General features: G+C 40.7%; 1 protein-coding gene across 1 annotated transcript in view; it reads left to right on the forward strand.

Moving 5' to 3' along the window:
• TBC1D32 (TBC1 domain family member 32) overlaps positions 1-20,424 on the forward strand; it is a 695,824-nt gene that overhangs the window by 212,653 nt on the left and 462,747 nt on the right. The window contains exons 13-14 of the mRNA XM_053710787.1: positions 9,626-9,763; positions 10,108-10,200. Coding sequence (XP_053566762.1) covers positions 9,626-9,763; positions 10,108-10,200 — 231 coding nt within the window. The remainder of the gene's footprint in view (positions 1-9,625; positions 9,764-10,107; positions 10,201-20,424) is intronic.

The raw sequence follows: 20,424 nt of genomic DNA on the forward strand, positions 1-20,424 counted from the left end.
AAGCCTGCTTCTAAGTCCACATGAAGGTGCGGCCCTCATTCCAGCTCAGCTGGTAGGGGGCAGGTTACGTTTTTTCAAAGAAATTTGGATCAATTCTGTTCACAATCTTTGGATTCAGAACATTGTTTCAGAAGGGTACAGAATTCGTTTCAAGATGAGACCTCCTGCAAAGAGATTTTTTCTTTCCCGTGTCCCAGTAAATCCAGTGAAAGCTCAAGCATTTCTGAATTGTGTTTCAGATCTAGAGTTGGCTGGAGTAATTATGCCAGTTCCAGTTCTGGAACAGGGGATGGGGTTTTATTCAAATCTCTTCATTGTACCAAAGAAGGAGAATTCCTTCAGACCAGTTCTGGATCTAAAAATATTGAATCGTTATGTAAGGATACCAACATTCAAAATGGTAACTGTAAGGACTATCTTGCCTTTTGTTCAGCAAGGGCATTATATGTCCACAATAGATTTACAGGATGCATATCTGCATATTCCGATTCATCCAGATCATTATCAGTTCCTGAGATTCTCTTTTCTGGACAAGCATTACCAGTTTGTGGCTCTGCCGTTTGGCCTAGCTACAGCTCCAAGAATTTTTACAAAGGTTCTCGGTGCCCTTCTGTCTGTAATCAGAGAACAGGGTATTGTGGTATTTCCTTATTTGGACGATATCTTGGTACTTGCTCAGTCTTTACATTTAGCAGAATCTCATACGAATCGACTTGTGTTGTTTCTTCAAGATCATGGTTGGAGGATCAATTCACCAAAAAGTTCATTGATTCCTCAGACAAGGGTAACCTTTCTGGGTTTCCAGATAGATTCAGTGTCCATGACTCTGTCTTTAACAGACAAGAGACGTCTAAAATTGATTTCGGCTTGTCGAAACCTTCAGTCACAATCATTCCCTTCGGTAGCCTTATGCATGGAAATTCTAGGTCTTATGACTGCTGCATCGGACGCGATCCCCTTTGCTCGTTTTCACATGCGACCTCTTCAGCTCTGTATGCTGAATCAATGGTGCAAGGATTACACAAAGATATCTCAATTAATATCTTTAAAACCGATTGTACGACACTCTCTAACGTGGTGGACAGATCACCATCGTTTAATTCAGGGGGCTTCTTTTGTGCTTCCGACCTGGACTGTAATTTCAACAGATGCAAGTCTCACAGGTTGGGGAGCTGTGTGGGGATCTCTGACAGCACAAGGAGTTTGGGAATCTCAGGAGGTGAGATTACCGATCAATATTTTGGAACTCCGTGCAATTTTCAGAGCTCTTCAGTTTTGGCCTCTTCTGAAGAGAGAATCGTTCATTTGTTTTCAGACAGACAATGTCACTACTGTGGCATACATCAATCATCAAGGAGGGACTCACAGTCCTCTGGCTATGAAAGAAGTATCTCGAATTCTGGTTTGGGCGGAATCCAGCTCCTGTCTAATATCTGCGGTTCATATCCCAGGTATAGACAATTGGGAAGCGGATTATCTCAGTCGCCAAACGTTGCATCCGGGCGAATGGTCTCTTCACCCAGAGGTATTTCTTCAGATTGTTCAAATGTGGGAGCTTCCAGAAATATATATGATGGCGTCTCATCTAAACAAGAAACTTCCCAGGTATCTGTCTAGATCCCGGGATCCTCAGGCGGAAGCAGTGGATGCATTATCACTTCCTTGGAAGTATCATCCTGCTTATATCTTTCCGCCTCTAGTTCTTCTTCCAAGAGTAATCTCCAAGATTCTGAAGGAATGCTAATACTATGTTACAGGCTCGTAAATCTGTATCCAGAGAGATATATTATAGAGTCTGGAAGACTTATATTTCTTGGTGTCTTTCTCATCATTTTTCTTGGCATTCTTTTAGAATTCCGAGAATTTTACAGTTTCTTCAGGATGGTTTAGATAAAGGTTTATCCGCAAGTTCTTTGAAAGGACAAATCTCTGCTCTTTCTGTTCTTTTTCACAGAAAGATTGCTAATCTTCCTGATATTCATTGTTTTGTACAAGCTTTGGTTCGTATAAAACCTGTCATTAAGTCAATTTCTCCTCCTTGGAGTTTGAATTTGGTTCTGGGGGCTCTTCAAGCTCCTCCGTTTGAACCTATGCATTCATTGGACATCAAATTACTTTCTTGGAAAGTTTTGTTTCTTTTGGCAATCTCTTCTGCCAGAAGAGTTTCTGAATTATCTGCTCTTTCTTGTGAGTCTCCTTTTCTGATTTTTCATCAGGATAAGGCAGTGTTGCGAACTTCTTTTGAATTTTTACCTAAAGTTGTGAATTCTAACAACATTAGTAGAGAAATTGTGGTTCCTTCATTATGTCCTAATCCTAAGAATTCTAAGGAGAAATCGTTACATTCTTTGGATGTTGTTAGAGCTTTGAAATATTATGTTGAAGCTACTAAGTCTTTCCGAAAGACTTCTAGTTTATTTGTTATCTTTTCCGGTTCTAGAAAAGGCCAGAAAGCTTCTGCCATTTCTTTGGCATCTTGGTTGAAATCTTTAATTCATCTTGCCTATGTTGAGTCGGGTAAAACTCCGCCTCAAAGGATTACAGCTCATTCTACTAGGTCAGTTTCTACTTCCTGGGCGTTTAGGAATGAAGCTTCGATTGATCAGATTTGCAAAGCAGCAACTTGGTCCTCTTTGCATACTTTTACTAAATTCTACCATTTTGATGTATTTTCTTCTTCTGAAGCAGTTTTTGGTAGAAAAGTACTTCAGGCAGCGGTTTCCGTTTGAATCTTCTGCTTATGTTTTTCATTAAACTTTATTTTGGGTGTGGATTATTTTCAGCAGGAATTGGCTGTCTTTATTTTATCCCTCCCTCTCTAGTGACTCTTGCGTGGAAAGATCCACATCTTGGGTAATCATTATCCCATACGTCACTAGCTCATGGACTCTTGCTAATTACATGAAAGAAAACATAATTTATGTAAGAACTTACCTGATAAATTCATTTCTTTCATATTAGCAAGAGTCCATGAGGCCCGCCCTTTTTTTGGGGTGGTTATGATTTTTGTATAAAGCACAATTATTCCAATTCCTTATTTTATATGCTTTCGCACTTTTTTATCACCCCACTTCTTGGCTATTCGTTAAACTGAATTGTGGGTGTGGTGAGGGGTGTATTTATAGGCATTTTGAGGTTTGGGAAACTTTGCCCCTCCTGGTAGGAATGTATATCTCATACGTCACTAGCTCATGGACTCTTGCTAATATGAAAGAAATGAATTTATCAGGTAAGTTCTTACATAAATTATGTTTTTCCCCACCTCCTATATTTAGAAAAATGTTTCCAATAGACTCCACTACACGGGACTTATGGCAGACGGTCCCTAAGGTGGAGGGAGCAGTTTCTACTTTAGCAAAGCGTACTACTATCCCAGGTTGAGGACAGTTGTGCTTTTTCAGATCCAATGGATAAAAAAATTGGAGGGTTACCTTAAGAAAATGTTTATTCAACAAGGTTTTATTTTACAGCCCCTTGCATGCATTGCGCCTGTTACGGCCGCGGCGGCATTCTGGTTTGAGGCCCTGGAAGAGGCCATCCATACAGCTCCATTGACTGAAATTATTGAAAAGCTTACAACACTTAAGCTAGCTAACTCATTTGTTTCTGATGCCATTGTTCATTTGACTAAACTAACGGCTAAGAATTCCGGATTCGCCATCCAAGTGCTTAGGGCGCTATAGCTTAAATCCTGGTCAGCTGACGTGACTTCGAAGTCTAAATTACTCAACATTCCTTTCAAGGGGCAGACCTTATTCGGGCCTGGTTTGAAGGAAATTATTGCTGATATTACTGGAGGTAAGGGTCACACCCTTCCTCAGGACAGGGCCAAAGCAAAGGCCAAACAGTCTATTTTTCGTGCCTTTCGAAATTTCAAGGCAGGTGCAGCATCAACTTCCTCCGCTTCAAAAGAAGAGGGAACTTTTTCTCAATCTAAGCAGGCCTGGAAACCTAACCAGTCCTGGAACAAAGGCAAGCAGGCGAGAAAGCCTGCTGCTGCCTCTAAGACAGCATGAAGGAACGGCCCCCTATCCGGCGATGGATCTATTAGGGGACAGACTTTCTCTCTTCACCCAGGCGTGGGCAAGAGATGTTCGGGATCCCTGGGCGTTGGAGATCATATCTCAGGGATATCTTCTGGACTTCAAAGCTTCCCCTCCACAAGGGAGATTTCATCTTTCAAGGCTATCTGCAAATCAGATAAAGAAAGAGGCATTCCTACGCTGTGTGCAAGACCTCCTAGTTATGGGAGTGATCCATCTAGTTCCGCGGACGGAATAAGGACAGGGTTTTTATTCAAATCTGTTTGTGGTTCCCAAAAAAGAGGGAACCTTCAGACCAATTTTGGATCTAAAGATCTTAAACAAATTCCTCAGAGTTCCATCTTTCAAAATGGAAACTATTCGGACCATCCTACCCATGATCCAAGAAGGTCAGTACATGACCACAGTGGACTTAAAGGATGCCTACCTTCACATACCGATTCACAAAGATCATCATCGGTTTCTAAGGTTTGCCTTTCTAGACAGGCATTACCAATTTGTAGCTCTTCCCTTCGGGTTGGCTACAGCCCCGAGAATCTTTACAAAGGTTCTGGGCTCACTTCTGGCGGTTCTAAGACCGCGAGGCATAGCGGTGGCTCCGTATCTAGACGACATCCTGATACAGGCGTCAAGCTTTCAAGTTGCCAAGTCTCATACAGAGATAGTTCTGGCATTTCTGAGGTTGCACGGGTGGAAAGTGTACAAGGAAAAGAGTTCTCTATCCCCTCCGGCAATGGACATAGTGCCATTTGCGCGCCTTCATCTCAGACTGCTGCAATTATGCATGCTGAGTCAGTGGAATGGGGATTACACAGATTTGTCCCCTCTGCTAAATCTGGATCAAGAGACCAGAGATTCTCTTCTCTGGTGGTTGTCTTGGGTACACCTGTCCAATGGTATGACCTTTTGCAGGCCAGATTGGACAATTGTAACAACAGATGCCAGCCTTCTAGGTTGGGGTGCAGTCTGGAATTCCCTGAAGGCACAGGGATCGTGGACTCAGGAGGAGAAACTCCTTCCAATAAATATTCTGGAGTAAGAGCGATATTCAATGCTCTTCTGGCTTGGCCTCAGTTAGCAACACTGAGGTTCATCAGATTTCAGTCGGACAACATCACGACTGTGGCTTACATCAACCATCAAGGGGGAACCAGGAGTTCCCTAGCGATGTTAGAAGTCTCAAAAATAATTCGCTGGGCAGAGTACCACTCTTGCCACCTGTCAGCAATCCATATCCCAGGCGTGGAGAACTGGGAGGCGGATTTTCTAAGTCGTCAGACTTTCCATCTGGGGGAGTGGGAACTCCATCCGGTGGTGTTTGCTCAGTTGATTCATCGTTGGGGCAAACCAGAGTTGGATCTCATGGCGTCTCGCCAGAACGCCAAGCTTCCTTGTTACGGATCCAGGTCCAGGGACCCAGAAGCGACGCTGATAGATGCTCTAGCAGCGCCTTGGTTCTTCAACCTGGCTTATGTGTTTCCACCGTTTCCTCGGCTCCCTCGATTGATTGCCAAAATCAAACAGGAGAGAGCATCAGTGATTCTGATAGCACCTGCGTGGCCACGCAGGACTTGGTATGCAGACCTAGTGGACATGTCATCCTTTCCACCATGGACTCTGCCTCTAAGACAGGAACTTCTGATACAAGGTCCTTTCAATCATCCAAATCTAATTTCTCTGAGACTGACTGCATGGAGATTGAACGCTTGATTCTATCAAAGCGTGGCTTCTCCGAGTCAGTCATTGATACTTTAATACAGGCACGAAAGCCTGTTACCAGGAAAATCTACCACAAGATATGGAGTAAATATCTTTATTGGTGTGAATCCAAGAATTACTCATGGAGTAAGGTTAGGATTCCTAGAATATTGTCTTTTCTCCAAGAGGGCTTGGACAAAGGATTATCAGCTAGTTCCTTAAAGGGACAGATTTCTGCTCTGTCCATTATTTTGCACAAGCGTCTGGCAGAGGTTCCAGACGTCCAGGCATTTTGCCAGGCTTTGGTTAGAATTAAGCCTGTGTTTAAACCTGTTGCTCCCCCGTGGAGCTTAAACTTGGTTCTTAAAGTTCTTCAAGGAGTTCAGTTTGAACCCCTTCATTCCATTGATATTAAACTATTATCTTGGAAAGTTCTGTTTTTTATGGCTATTTCCTCGGCTCGGAGAGTCTCTGAGCTATCTGCATTACAATGTGATTCTCCTTATCTGATTTTTCATGCAGATAAGGTAGTCCTGCGTACCAAACCTGGGTTTTTACCTAAGGTGGTTTCTAACAAGAATATCAATCAAGAGATTGTTGTTCCATTGTTGTGTCCTAATCCTTCTTCAAAGAAGGAACGTCTTTTACATAATCTGGACGTAGTCCGTGCCTTGAAGTTTTACTTACAAGCTACTAAAGATTTTCGTCAAACATCTACCCTGTTTGTCGTTTACTCTGGACAGAGGAGGGGTCAAAAAGCTTCGGCAACCTCTCTTTCCTTTTGGCTTCGGAGCATAATACGCCTAGCCTATGAGACTGCTGGACAGCAGCCCCCTGAAAGGATTACAGCTCATTCCACTAGAGCTGTGGCTTCCACCTGGGCCTTTGAAAATGAGGCCTCTGTTGAACAGATTTGCAAGGCCGCGACTTGGTCTTCGCTTCACACTTTTTCCAAATTTTACAAATTTGATACTTTTGCTTCTTCGGAGGCTGTTTTTGGGAGAGAGGTTCTTCAGGCAGTGGTTCCTTCCGCTCCGCTTAATCCTGCCTTGTCCCTCCCATCATCCGTGTACTTTAGCTTTGGTATTGGTATCCCATAAGTAATGGATGATCCGTGGACTGGATACACTTAACAAGAGAAAACATAATTTATGCTTACCTGATAAATTTATTTCTCTTGTAGTGTATCCAGTCCACGGCCCGCCCTGTCCTTTTAAGGCAGGTCTAAATTTTAATTAAACTACAGTCACCACTGCACCCTATGGTTTCTCCTTTCTCTGTTTGTTTTCTGTCGAATGACTGGATATGACAGTTAGGGGAGGAGCTATATAGCAGCTCTGCTGTGGGTGATCCTCTTGCAACTTCCTGTTGGGAAGGAGAATATCCCATAAGTAATGGATGATCCGTGGACTGGATACACTACAAGAGAAATAAATTTATCAGGTAAGAATAAATTATTATTTTTTTTTTAACAAACTGTTTAAGACTGTGTGCAGCTGGGGTTACATAAATCTACTATTGTAAAATGATATTGTCTCACATTGCCCCCCTCAGACAGATCTACAACATGAAAGTACAGAAAAGTACCTTTACAAAGATCATTTCTGAAGCAGGAGGCTTATAAGGATGACGGGAGAGAACTTCTCTGAACGGCAGTGGAGGGGAGGGGCATAACTCTGGCAGCTAAAAGGAAAGGGAATTTAACTTACTAATGCCATAAGCTGGTAGCCTAACCCCAGCCGCAGTTTTCACTGCTAATGTTCTGCAGGGGAGATTCCTCTGCTAGCAAAGTGAAAGCAAATTAGCAGCTGCCACTAGAAGTGTATTGCAGGGAGAAGTGCTGTGATTCATGCACTTCTGTCTGAGTGTACCCATCGCCAGCGGGTTTTCCAGCTCCCTTGTACATATTACAGACAGTGAAGGAAAGGATGATGTGGCGGCGGGTCAATAAAATGCAGATCACAGGGCTGTGATGGACAGCTCAGTATTTCAATGTCCATCTAAAAACTCCTGCCAGTTCTAGAGTGCAGAAGCACGCTCTTCCTTCTATAACACAGCAGCAGCATCACATTGTGGTGTCCCAAACTGCAAGTACTGGTGCCTCCTTGCCCCCCAGACCGACCACAACTACAGTGAGGAAAAGCCTAAAAATGAAATACTTGCACAGCTAAGCTCCCATACACTGCCAGGCTTAGCCAGCTTACTTACCAGTGTTACCGCACTGTACTTCATAGCTCTGCTCTGCTTCTTTCTGCTGTGATACTGAAACTCAGACTCCCCCTTTTCCCGAGGCAGCTATGAGAGATGCCTTAATTGGGGGTTATTTTGATTGGCTGATTCTAAAGGTGTGACTGGCTGACAGATCAGAGTCGGGCTGGCGCTCCTTACCACACATAACTAACTGTTGCACAATTGGAGAGAGGCAGACAAGCTCGCTGCTTCTCCCCTGATATTTGACATCTAAACATTTTTAATTTATTTTTATTTCAATTGTGATTTTTTTTTTTCTTTGCCATGACAGGTGGTGAGGATCTTCCTCCACTGAGTGCACGTCCCTTATCTTTAGCAATGTATATGTATGTGTCTCAATGTTAAAGCCATTTCCCGAGATCTCATATCTGTGCAATTTTTTTATTAGAAATTTTTTATCAGACAGTGTTAATGTGAGTGTAGTTGTACTTTGCAATGTATTTTTGAAGTGTTTTGTGTAAATGTTTGTTTGTTTCGGAAAACAGTTAACCAATGCTCTGAGACTGAGGTAAGAATTGAAGTGTAAAGGGCAATTGCGCTAGCACAAACACAATTGCGCTAGCGCAAAACCGTTTGTGCCTCACTTGTAATCTAGCCCACAGTGTTTTATTAGATTGGGAGAAGATGATGATGTGATTAAAGCAAATGTATTGTATCTCCTTCTCCAAAATTAATTTAAGGGACAGTCTACTCCAGAATTTTTATTGTTTAAAAGATAGATAATCCCTTTATTACCCATTCCTCAGTTTTACATAACCAACACTGTTATGTTAATACACTTTTTACCCCTGTGACTAACTTGTATCTAAGCCTCTGCAGACTGCCCCTTATCTCAGTGCTTTTGACAGACTTGCAATCAGTGCCCTATTATAAGTAACTCCAAGGGCATGAGCACAAAGTTATCTATATCGCACACATGAAGGAACACCCTTTTACTGTGAAAGACTGTCAAATGCATTCAGATAAGAGGCGGCCTTCAAGGGCTTAGATATTAGCATCTTTCAGCTAAGAATACCAAGAGAACAAAGCAAATTTGATGATAAAAGTAAATTGGAAAGTTGTTAAAAAGACATGCCCTATCTGAAGATTGAGTTTTATTTTAACTAGACTGTGCCTTTTAAACGTATCTCATAGTTACAGTTTATTATTTTACATTAAGCAACTGTATCAATCTTAAATTATTTTTTGTTTTGTTTTTTAGGAAAAGAGAATAATGTTAACCTTCGCTTTGCTGCAGATTTCATTGATACAGTAAATCACAAGCTTAGTTGTTCATCTATTAAAAATCCATAAAATCCATGGCAATTCCAGCCATTATCAACCAAAGTTCAGATATAAAACTGTGTCTAATCTGAGTATTTATTTAGATTATGCTTCTATTTATCGGTTGACAACTGTGAAGATCTACCCTTTTAAATAAGTCATTTTTCTTCTTCTTGGCTCTTATGAAACATTTAATGATCTTTTCATGTGCTGTTGGGCTTGTAATGTTGACCAAGACTAATATCTCATTTGACAGTGTGTGAATTTTCTATTATTTTCTGCACTGTTGATGTCAATCAGAGAAAATGTCACATTTCCATGTGCATGTTCAGAAGTTTAATTATGTTTTTTTCTCTGTTGTTTCTCTCCAGGCACCAAACAGAAGACATTGTACACCAAAAGAGAATTACATTATTTATACTTTGTTCATTCACTTAGTCTTCTAGGAAGAGTATTGATATATAAGCATGGAAGGAAATTGTTCCCTGTGAAACTGAAGAATAGAAAAGGTAATTAGAAAGTTTGTTTGTTTTGCTACAGTTAGTTATTTATTTTAATACATGAGATTTATAAAAAAAAATATATTGGTTTTATTTAAATTTCTCCCTTTTATTTATCACACTGCAGATTTTTCATTATTCCTTTAATGAGAACAACATGCTTTTAAACATAAAACAAATCTGGCATTTTAAGTGGGAACATTTTGTGTTATTTGTGAGTGACAGGATAAAAAAAAAATTGTATAAATAAAATAAAAAAATATGACAGATATGAAAATCTAAATAACAAATATCTTTACAAGACAAAATAATATACTTACTCTGACACACACTAACTTTCTTTCTTTTTCCAGAATTGGTTTCTCTTTCTGAGCTGGTGGTATTATTTACTAACATCATGCTGTACTGTCCTAATGACCAAACTAGGACACTTGGAGCCTTTGCTGGTAATTTTCTTTAAACATGATTTTATTGTTAAAACCGTTTGCATTATTGTATTCTATTAAGTTTGTAAAAACCACAGTCATTTCTGTAAACAGAACATAACTTTTAAAAATGGAAGCCCATAAAAGTTTAAAATAGTCATCTACTACACTGTAATATATAACAAAACTAATTTTTAAAACGGCTGCTTAAAGGGACAGTATACACCAATTTTCATATAACTGCATGTAATAGACACTACTATAAAGAAGTATATGCACAGATACTTATATAAAAATCCAGTATAAAACCGTTTAAAAACTTACTTAGAAGCTCCCAATTTAGCTCTGTTAAAAAGGTAGCTATCATTCATCATTCTCTGCATATGAAAAGACTCTTTACACAAACAGGAGCAAGCTGGAGTAGGTATATGTCGGTATTCTCCTAAAACTTTGGGGCTTAATTGGGAGTCTGAAAATCAGAGCAATGTTTTTTAAAAATAAGCAAAAGTACACATTTAAAAAAACCCCCCAAAAAACTGTATGATCTATATAAATGGATCATCCACAAAACATTTATGCAAAGAAAAATTGAGGGTATAATGTCCCTTTAAACAATGTTATTAGAGTAACAGTATGTGTGTGAATATACAGAATTACATATGCATAAGGGTCAAATTAAATTACTTTATGTAAAATGTGATCACTTGCTGATCCAATGTGTAGAAAAATATATTCCTCTTCCTGCTTTGTTTTTTAATGCCAATCCTAATTTTGCAGATTAGATTCCCGTCACCCTGTTGCATATATGTACAAGAATATTTCTCCAACATTGGTGTGTCCGGTAGACGGCGTCATCCATTACTTGTGGGATATTCTCCTCCCCCACAGGGAAAGGCAAGGAGAGCACACAGCAAGAGCTGTCCATATAGTCCCTCCCAGGCTCCGCCCCCCCCCAGTCATTCTCCTTGCCGCTCTGAACAAGTAGCATCTCCTCGGGGATGGTGAGGAGTTTGTGGTGTTTAGTTGTAGTTTTTTATTCTTCTATCAAGAGTTTGTTATTTTAAAATAGTGCTGGTATGTACTATTTACTCTGAAACAGAAAGAGATGAAGAGTTCTGTTTAAAAGAGGATTATGATTTTAGCAGACAGTAACTAAAATCAGTTGCTGTTCCCACACAGGACTGTTGAGATGAGAGAACTTCAGTTGGGGGGAACAGTTTGCAGACTTTTCTGCTCAAGGTATGACTAGCCATTTTTCTAACAAGACTGTGTAATGCTGGAAGGCTGTCATTTTCCCTCATGGGGATTGGTAAGCCATTTTCTTAGTCTCAAACAGAATAAAGGGCTTATTATGGGCTATACACTGGTAGACACTCTTAAGGGCTAAATCGATTGCTTTATTTAAGTATTATATGCAGTTTGAAGTTGAATTTCACACTTTTATAACATTGGGGAACGTTTTTTAGCACCAGGCACTTGTTAAGACACCTTCCCAGTCAGGAAGGGCCTTTCTCTGTAGTAGGCAGAGCCTCATTTTCATGCCATTACTGTGCAGTTACTTTTGAGTACAGTACATGCAGCTGCATGTGTGTGGGTCTGGAATCCACTAAAAACGTTCCTAGAAGGCTTCATTTGATATCATATACCCCCCTGGGATTGGTGAAGTCGCAGCAAAGGCTGTAGCTGGGACTGTAAGGGGGTTAAAATTAAAAACGGCTCCGGTTTCCACATTTTAAGGGTTAACAGCTTGAAAATTGGGGTGCAATACTTTGAATGCATTTAGACACTGTGGTGAAAATTTGGTAAAAATTGGATAATTCCTTCATAGTTTTTCACATATTCAGTAATAAAGTGTGCCCTGTTTAACATTTAAAGAGACAGTAACGGTTTTGTTTTAAAACGGTTTTTGTGCTTTATTAACCAGTTTAAGCCTGTTTAACATGTCTGTACCTTCAGATAGATCATGTTCTGTATGTATGGTAGCCAATGTGGTTCCCCCTTCAAATATGTGTGATAATTGTGCCATAGCGTCCAAACAAAGTAAGGACAGTACTGTCACAAATTGTAAAGTTGCCCAGGATGATTCCTCAGATGAAGGAAGTAGACATAGTTCTACATCATCTCCTTCTGTGTCTATACCAGTTATGCCCGCGTAGGCGACCTTTAGTACTTCTAGCGCTAATGCTTGTTACTATGCAGCAATTGACGGCAGTAATGGATAACTCCATAGCTAATATTTTATCCAAAATGCCAGCATTTCAGAGAAAGCGCGATTGCTCTTTTTTAAACACTGTAGAGCAGGAGGGCGCTGATGATAATTTTTCTGTCATACCCTCACACCAATCTGAAGTGGCAGTGAGGGAGGGTTTGTCAGATGGGGAAATTTCTGATACAGGAAGAATTTCTCAGCAGGCAGAACCTGATGTTGTGACATTTAAATCAAAATTAGAGCATCTCTGCGCATTACTTAAGGAGGTGCTATCTACTCTGGATGATTGTGACAATCTGGTCAACCCAGAAAAATTGTGCAAGATGGACAAGTTCCTTGAGGTCCCGGTGCACCCTGATGCTTTTCTGATACCTAAACGGGTGGCGGACATAGTGAATAAGGAGTGGGAGAAGCCAGGCATACCTTTTGTCCCTCCTCCTATATTTAAGAAATTGTTCCCTATGGTCGACCCCAGGAAGGACACATGGCAAACAGTCCCTAAGGTCGAGGGGGCGGTTTCTACTCTAGCCAAGCGCACGACCATTCCTATTGAGGGCAATTGTGCTTTCACAGATCCTATGGATAAAAAATTGGAGGGTTTGCTTAAAAAGATTTTTGTACAGCAAGGTTACCTCCTTTAACCTATTTCGTGCATTATTCCTGTCACTACAGCGGCGTGGTTCTGGTTCGAGGAACTGGAAAAGTCGCTCAGTAGGGAGACTCCGTATGAGGAAGTCATGGACAGAATTCACGCACTTAAGTTAGCTAATTCCTTTATTTTAGACACCGCTTTGCAGTTAGCGAGGTTAGCGGCGAAAAATTCAGGGTTTACAATTGGGGCGCGTAGAGCGCTCTGGCTAAAGTCTTGGTCGGCGGATGTATCTTCCAAGACAAAATTGCTTAATACCCCTTTCAAAGGTAAGACCCTTTTTGGGCCAGAATTGAAAGAGATTATTTCAAACATCACTGAGGGAAAGGGCCATGCCCTCCCACAAGATTAACCTTTCAAGGCTAAGAATAAGTCCAATTTTCGTTCCATTCGCAATTTCAGGAACGGACCGGCTTCCAACTCGGCAGCCTCTAGACAAGAGGGTAACGCTTCCCAGACTAAACCAGCTTGGAAATCAATGCAAGGCTGGAACAAGGGTAAACAGGCCAAGAAGCCTGCTGCTGCTACCAAAACAGCATGAAGGGGTAGCCCCCGATCCGGGACCGGATCTAGTAGGGGGCAGACTCTCTCTCTTTGCTCAGGCTTAGGCAAGAGATGTTCAGGATCCCTGGACACTAGAAATAGTCTCTCAGGGTTTTCTTCTGGAGTTCAAGGAACTACCCCCAAGGGGAAGGTTCCACATGTCTCACTTATCTTCAAACCAAATTAAAGATGGGAGTGATACACCCAGTTCCAACTGTGGAACAAGGTCGGGGGTTTTACTCAAATCTGTTTGTAGTTCCAAAAAAAGAGGGAATTTTCAGACCAATTCTGGATTTAAAAATTCTAAACAAATTTCTCAGAGTTCCATCGTTCAAATGGAAACCATTCGAACAATTTTATCTACAATCCAGGAGGGTCAATTTATGACTACCGTGGATTTAAAGGATGCGTATCTACATATTCCTATCCACAAAGATCATCCAAGGATTTTCACAAAGGTGCTAGGGTCCCTTCTAGAGGTTCTAAGACCAAGGGGTATTGCAGTGGCACCTTATCTGGAGGACATTCTAATCCAAACGTTGTCTCTTTCCAAAGCAAAGGCTCATACAGACATTTTTCTAGCCTTTCTCATATCTCACGGGTGGAAGGTGAACGTAGAAAAGAGTTCCCTGTCTCCGTCGACAAGAGTTCCCTTCTTGGGAACGATAATAGATTCTTTAAAAATGAAGATCTTCCTGACAAAAGTCAGAAAGTCAAAGCTTCTAAAGCTTGTCAAGTTCTTCACTCTATTCTGCAGCCTTCCATAGCTCAGTGCATGGTAGTAGTAGGGTTGATGGTTGCAGCAATGGACATAGTTCCTTTTGCTCAAATTCATCTAAGACCATTACAACTGTACATGCTCAAGCAGTGGAATGGGGACTATACAGACTTGTCTCCAAAGATTCAAGTAGACCAGATGACCAGAGACTCACTCCGTTGGTGGTTGTCACAGGATCACCTGTCTCAGGGAATGAGTTTCCGCAGACCAGAGTGGGTCATTGTCACGACCGATGCCAGTCTATTAGGCTGGGGCGCGGTCTGGGATTCCCTGAAAGCTCAGGGTCTATGGTCTCGGGAAGAGTCTCTTCTCCCGATAAACATCCTGGAACTGAGAGCGATATTCAATGCTCTCCGGACTTGGCCTCAACTAGCGAAGGCCGGATTCATAAGATTCCAGTCAGACAACATGACGACTGTAGCTCACATCAACCATCAGGGAGGAACAAAGAGTTCCTTGGCGATGAGAGAGGTATCCAAGATCATCAAATGGGCGGAGGATCACTCCTGCCATCTATCTGCAATTCACATCCCAGGAGTAGACAACTGGGAGGCGGATTATCTGAGTCGTCAGACTTTCCATCCGGGGGAGTGGGAACTCCACCCGGAGGTTTTTGCCCAGTTGACTCAATTATGGGACATTCCAGACATGGATCTGATGGCGTCTCGTCAGAACTTCAAGGTTCCTTGCTACGGGTCCAGATCCAGGGATCCCAAGGCGACTCTAGTGGATGCATTAGTGACGCCTTGGTCGTTCAACCTAGCTTATGCATTTCCACCGTTCCCTCTCCTTCCCAGGCTTGTAGCCAGGATCAAACAGGAGAAGGCCTCAGTGATTCTGATAGCTCCTGCGTGGCCACACAGGACTTGGTATGCAGACCTGGTGAATATGTCATCGGCTCCACCATGGAAGCTACCTTTGAGACAGGATCTTCTAGTGCAAGGTCCATTCGAACATCCAAATCTATTTTCTCTCCAGCTGACTGCTTGGAAATTGAACGCTTGATTTTATCCAAGCGCGGGTTTTCAGATTCAGTGATAGATACTCTGGTCCAAGCCAGAAAACCTGTGACTAGAAGGATTTACCATAAAATATGGAAAGGATATATCTGTTGGTGTGAATCCAAGGGATTCTCATGGATTGATATTCCCAGGATCCTCTCCTTTCTAGCAAGAAGGTTTGGATAAGGGATTGTCAGCAAGTTCTCTAAAAGGACAGAGATCTGCTTTATCTGTCTTGTTACACAGACGACTGGCAGCTGTGCCAGATGTACAAGCTTTTGTACAGGCTTTGGTCAGAATCAAACCTGTTTACAGACCTTTGACTCCTCCCTGGAGTCTAAATTTAGTTTTTTCAGTTCTTCAAGGGGTTCCATTTGAACCCTTACATTCCATAGATATCAAGTTACTATCTTGGAAAGTTCTGTTTTTGGTTGCTATTTCTTCTGCTAGAAGAGTTTCTGAACTATCTGCTTTGCAGTGTGATCCACCCTATCTGGTGTTCCATTCAGATAAGGTTGTTTTGCGTACCAAGCCTGGTTTTCTTCCAAAAGTTGTTTCCAACAAGAATATTAACCAGGAAATAGTTGTCCCTTCTTTGTGTCCGAATCCAGTTTCAAAGAAGGAACATTTGTTACACCATTTAGATGTAGTCCGTGCTTTAAAGTTCTATTTAGAAGCAACAAAGGATTTCAGACAAAACTTCTTTTTTGTTTGTCGTTTATTCTGGTAAGAGGAGAGGACAAAAAGCTACTGCTACCTCTCTTTCTTTCTGGCTGAAAAGCATTATCCGATTGGCTTATGAGACTGCCGGATGGCAGCCTCCTGAACGAATCACAGCTCACTCTACTAGGGCTGTGGCTTCCACATGGGCCTTCAAGAACGAGGCTTCTGTTGATCAGATATGTGAGGCAGCAACTTGGTCTTCTCTGCACACTTTTGCCAAATTCTACAAATTTGATACTTTTTGCTCCTTCGGAGGCTATTTGTGGGAGAAAGGTTTTGCAAGCCGTGGTGCCTTCTGTTTAGGTAACCTGATTTGCTCCCTCCCTTCATCCGTGTCCTAAAGCTTTGGTATTGGTTCCCACAAGTAATGGATGACGCCGTGGACCGGACACACCAATGTTGGAGAAAACAGAATTTATGCTTACCTGATAAATTACTTTCTCCAACGGTGTGTCCGGTCCACGGCCCGCCCTGGTTTTTTAATCAGGTTTGAAAAATTTCTCTCTCTATACACTACAGTCACCACGGCACCCTATAGTTTCTCCTTTTTTTCTCCTAACCGTCGGTCGAATGACTGGGGGGGGCGGAGCCTGGGAGGGACTATATGGACAGCTCTTGCTGTGTGCTCTCCTTGCCTTTCCCTGTGGGGGAGGAGAATATCCCACAAGTAATGGATGACGCCGTGGACCGGACACACCGTTGGAGAAAGTAATTTATCAGGTAAGCATAAATTCTGTTTTTTTTTGTGTGTTTTCTATGTGACACATACACATATCTGCAGTATGCAGAAACCTCAAATCAGTGGGATACATCAAAAGTAGAAGTTTAAAAAAAAAAAAAATTAAGTTAGAAATTTTTTACGTTTTTAAGTGGATGTATGACCTTTCTTGAGCTTCTATGTTTAAATCTTTGCTCATACTTTTGTTATATTATTTATATAAAACTTTGAATAAGTAACAGATGTATTGAACACATTAGGGACAATTTTTAGTTCATACAGTGCAACTTTACATTCTAGACAAAAACCTGGTAAAATAATTCCTCTATTATAAAACATGCTCTCTCCCAATTCCAGGATACTGCTAATTGATCCCCAGTTAACACCCATTTCCCAAGCTATTGCCTATATGCTTTGAATTTTACCTCCCAACTCTATACTTCACTTTTGTTCGCTTGGCACTGATTTCTACTTTTAAACTTTATATTACAACTGATACAGTATGAAAGTCCCAGCTAATGTTTTTACTCTCTCTAGATTCACCCAAGACATGTCTCTCTTGTTGTTCTCTCACATCTGCAGACATTTAATACTTTTTATATTAAGACTGTTAAATAAATTAGAGGGAAATTGGTTCCATAAAGATTGGTAACAGATGACACAGAAGACATCTAAAGTACTGATAAGTTTCTTTCCTGGTCATTAGACTTTATAATCTGTATATAGCTTCTCTAGCACGATCACATATTTTTTGTAAACTGGATTGCACTGTGTATTTTTTTCGTATGTTATCTTCTGAGATTTAAAGCCTTGGCTATATTAACATTGAATAAAACGACACTCGCACACCAAGTATGTGAGTGAATTTAGGTTATCATGGCTCCGGAATAATAGAGAATCACTCCCACCTCCGCATATAAATATATGTGTTAAATCCAGACACATAAAACACTCTGCAGTCTATATGAAGGCTTAACTTGTTAAGCTAAGTATATATAGTAATGGCAAATATGTAATCAACATAGTTATACACTTTAATGCTGAGCGTGTAAGATCTGGCATACAAGTAATATAAAAGGAAATGTTACCTTGAATCTCCTAAAACGGACGTCAGACTTCATCAGAATAGACAGTTTTTCTCCTTTATGTTATTCATATCTGGGGTGTGCAAGGTTTTGGAAGCTGATTAAATTCCTACTTGTTGGTGGAGGAGTGTTTTTTGCTGGTTCTAGGAAACAGCACAACACGCCTCCTCAGAGGTTTATGGCTCAGTTCAAGTGCAGTGTCATCCTTTTGGGTCTCTGACATGAGATCCTATGGTTCTGATTGTTGGGCGGCTGCTTGGTCCTCCTAACATTCTTATTCTTTTTATTTTTTGCTACTATCAAGGAAGCCTTCGGGAGTTTGGTTTTCTTGCAGGCTGTGGTGCCCTCAGGTTGGGCCGCCTCTTATTTTGTACCCTCCCGTTAGCATTCAGTGTCCTCTGTAGCTTGGGTATGATTTCCCACAAGTAATGAATGCAGCTGTGGACTCTCCCTGTATTTAGAAGGAAAACATAAATTATGACTTACCAGTTAATTTCCTTTCCTTCGATACAGGGAGAGTCCACAGCTCCCGCCCGTGCTCTCTGGTGGGAGGCCCTAAATTTATGTTGTTTCTTCTGGCACCTTTTTTTTTTTTTTAAACAAGCTTTATTGAAAGTATAAGTCAATGAAACAGCATTAAAGTGCATCTGTACATAGTGTAGATCCGTAAACAGAGAATCGTCAATCTATTGGTATCATAAATCAACACATAAATAAAAAGATACAGGCATAACTCAGTTCCTTTAACACGGAAAATAGTTGTCCTCGATCCCAATTAGGAATATTCAATAATGTCCGTGTCAGTCCTTGGATCTGAACAAGTTTATAAAGCTTGACAGTTTTGTAATTTTAATAAATTTGTAATATGCAAAAATATACAAATCAATATTAAATTTATAAGACAGATTGTGTGTCCGGAAGGATTCTGAAGTAAAAAAGGAGGAGGAAGAGAGTAGGGAAGGAGAAAGGATTTACATTGCAAAGGATGGGTAGAACGGGGGAGGGAGAGAGAAAAAAAAATGGGGGGAGGGGGTAATGGAGAAGAGTTGGGGGAAGCTGTCTGATATCCTGGTATATAGCTGGGTGGTGTTTATGAAATAAAAACTACTGTAGGCAACAGAGGTCATTAAAGTGAGGTTCCATTCCTTATCGCCAACATCATCTCATGAGTTCCTAGTTGTTGATTTTCAAGTAATATAATCTTTCCAGATTCAATAAGTCCTCTACTGAGGAGTGCCATTCCTCAAGGGTGGGAATCCGTGAAGACTTCCACCTCCGAGGAATAAGCCTTTTGGCGCCTGTAAGCATGATCAAAAGAAGAGCCCTAGTGGGGGCGTCTCTGGTCTTGGGGAGGTGTAATAGTAACATTGTCTCACAAGATGCCTTAAAGACATCTTGTGAGGTAGGGCCTAGCAACTACGGACTGCACCGCTTCCTTTTCTTCTCCCACCCTACATTCTTTGTGGACTCCACAGCTTGGGTAAAGATTCCAATATGTAAGAATAGGATTTTGTGTACTCTCAGTACCATTAAAAAGAAATGATAATTTATTCTTACCATATAAATTATTATTATTTTTTTTCTTGGTAGTGATTGTCCACAAAACTTGATATTAATTTTAGTGGCCGCAGTCTAATTTGCACCTCTTTGCCTCTTTTTTCTCTTTTACTTTTCCTATCCTCAGTTTGAACTACTGGGAGGGTGGACTAAGTAGGAGGGAAAGTTGAATGCTCTGCTTGGGGTGTCTTTTTGATGTATGTGATATATTTACCATATGTAAAAATATGACTTCATGGACTCCCACTACCAAGAAAGTTTTTTTTTTTTATCGGGTTAGAATAATATATATATATATATATATATATATATATATATATATATATATATATATATAATATATTTATATTTACAGGTGGCCCTCGGTTTACAACGGTTCAATTTGCACCGTTTCAGAATAACAACCTTTTTTTCAGTCATGTCACTGCTATTGAAAAGCATTGAGAAGCAATGCATTGATTAAAATAGCCAGTAGGTGGAGCTGTCTGCTTGTGTTGCAGCAAATATATGCAAGCCAAGCAAGCTGAAATTGATCAGTTTAACCAGACCTGAGCTATCGAGCAGCTTGCAAAGGAACAAGATCTTCCTGTCTATAAATCAGTCCAGATTGGAATGCATAGAAAGAACTGTTTGCAGAAAAATGCAAGTAAAGTCTGTGTTGTGTGATTATTTTATTAAGTTTATAATGCTGTTTAGCAAATGTTTTTGTTCATTTAACTTAGTTTAATTTTATATTCTGTGTTGTGTGATTATTTTATTAGGTTTATAATGCTGTTTAGCATTTAAAGTCTTTATTTCAAAGCTTTAAAAATAATGTATTAGGTGTTACTTATGCCAATTTTGAGAGGGGCCTGGAACCTAACTCCCTCACTTCCCATTGACTTACATTATAAACTGGGTTTCAATTTACAACGATTTCGATTTACATCCATTCCTTCTGGAACCTAACCCCGGCGTAAACTGAGGGCTACCTGTATATTTA

This window comes from Bombina bombina, chromosome 4 (assembly GCF_027579735.1).
Source record: "Bombina bombina isolate aBomBom1 chromosome 4, aBomBom1.pri, whole genome shotgun sequence".
NCBI classification, from domain to species: Eukaryota; Metazoa; Chordata; class Amphibia; order Anura; family Bombinatoridae; genus Bombina; species Bombina bombina.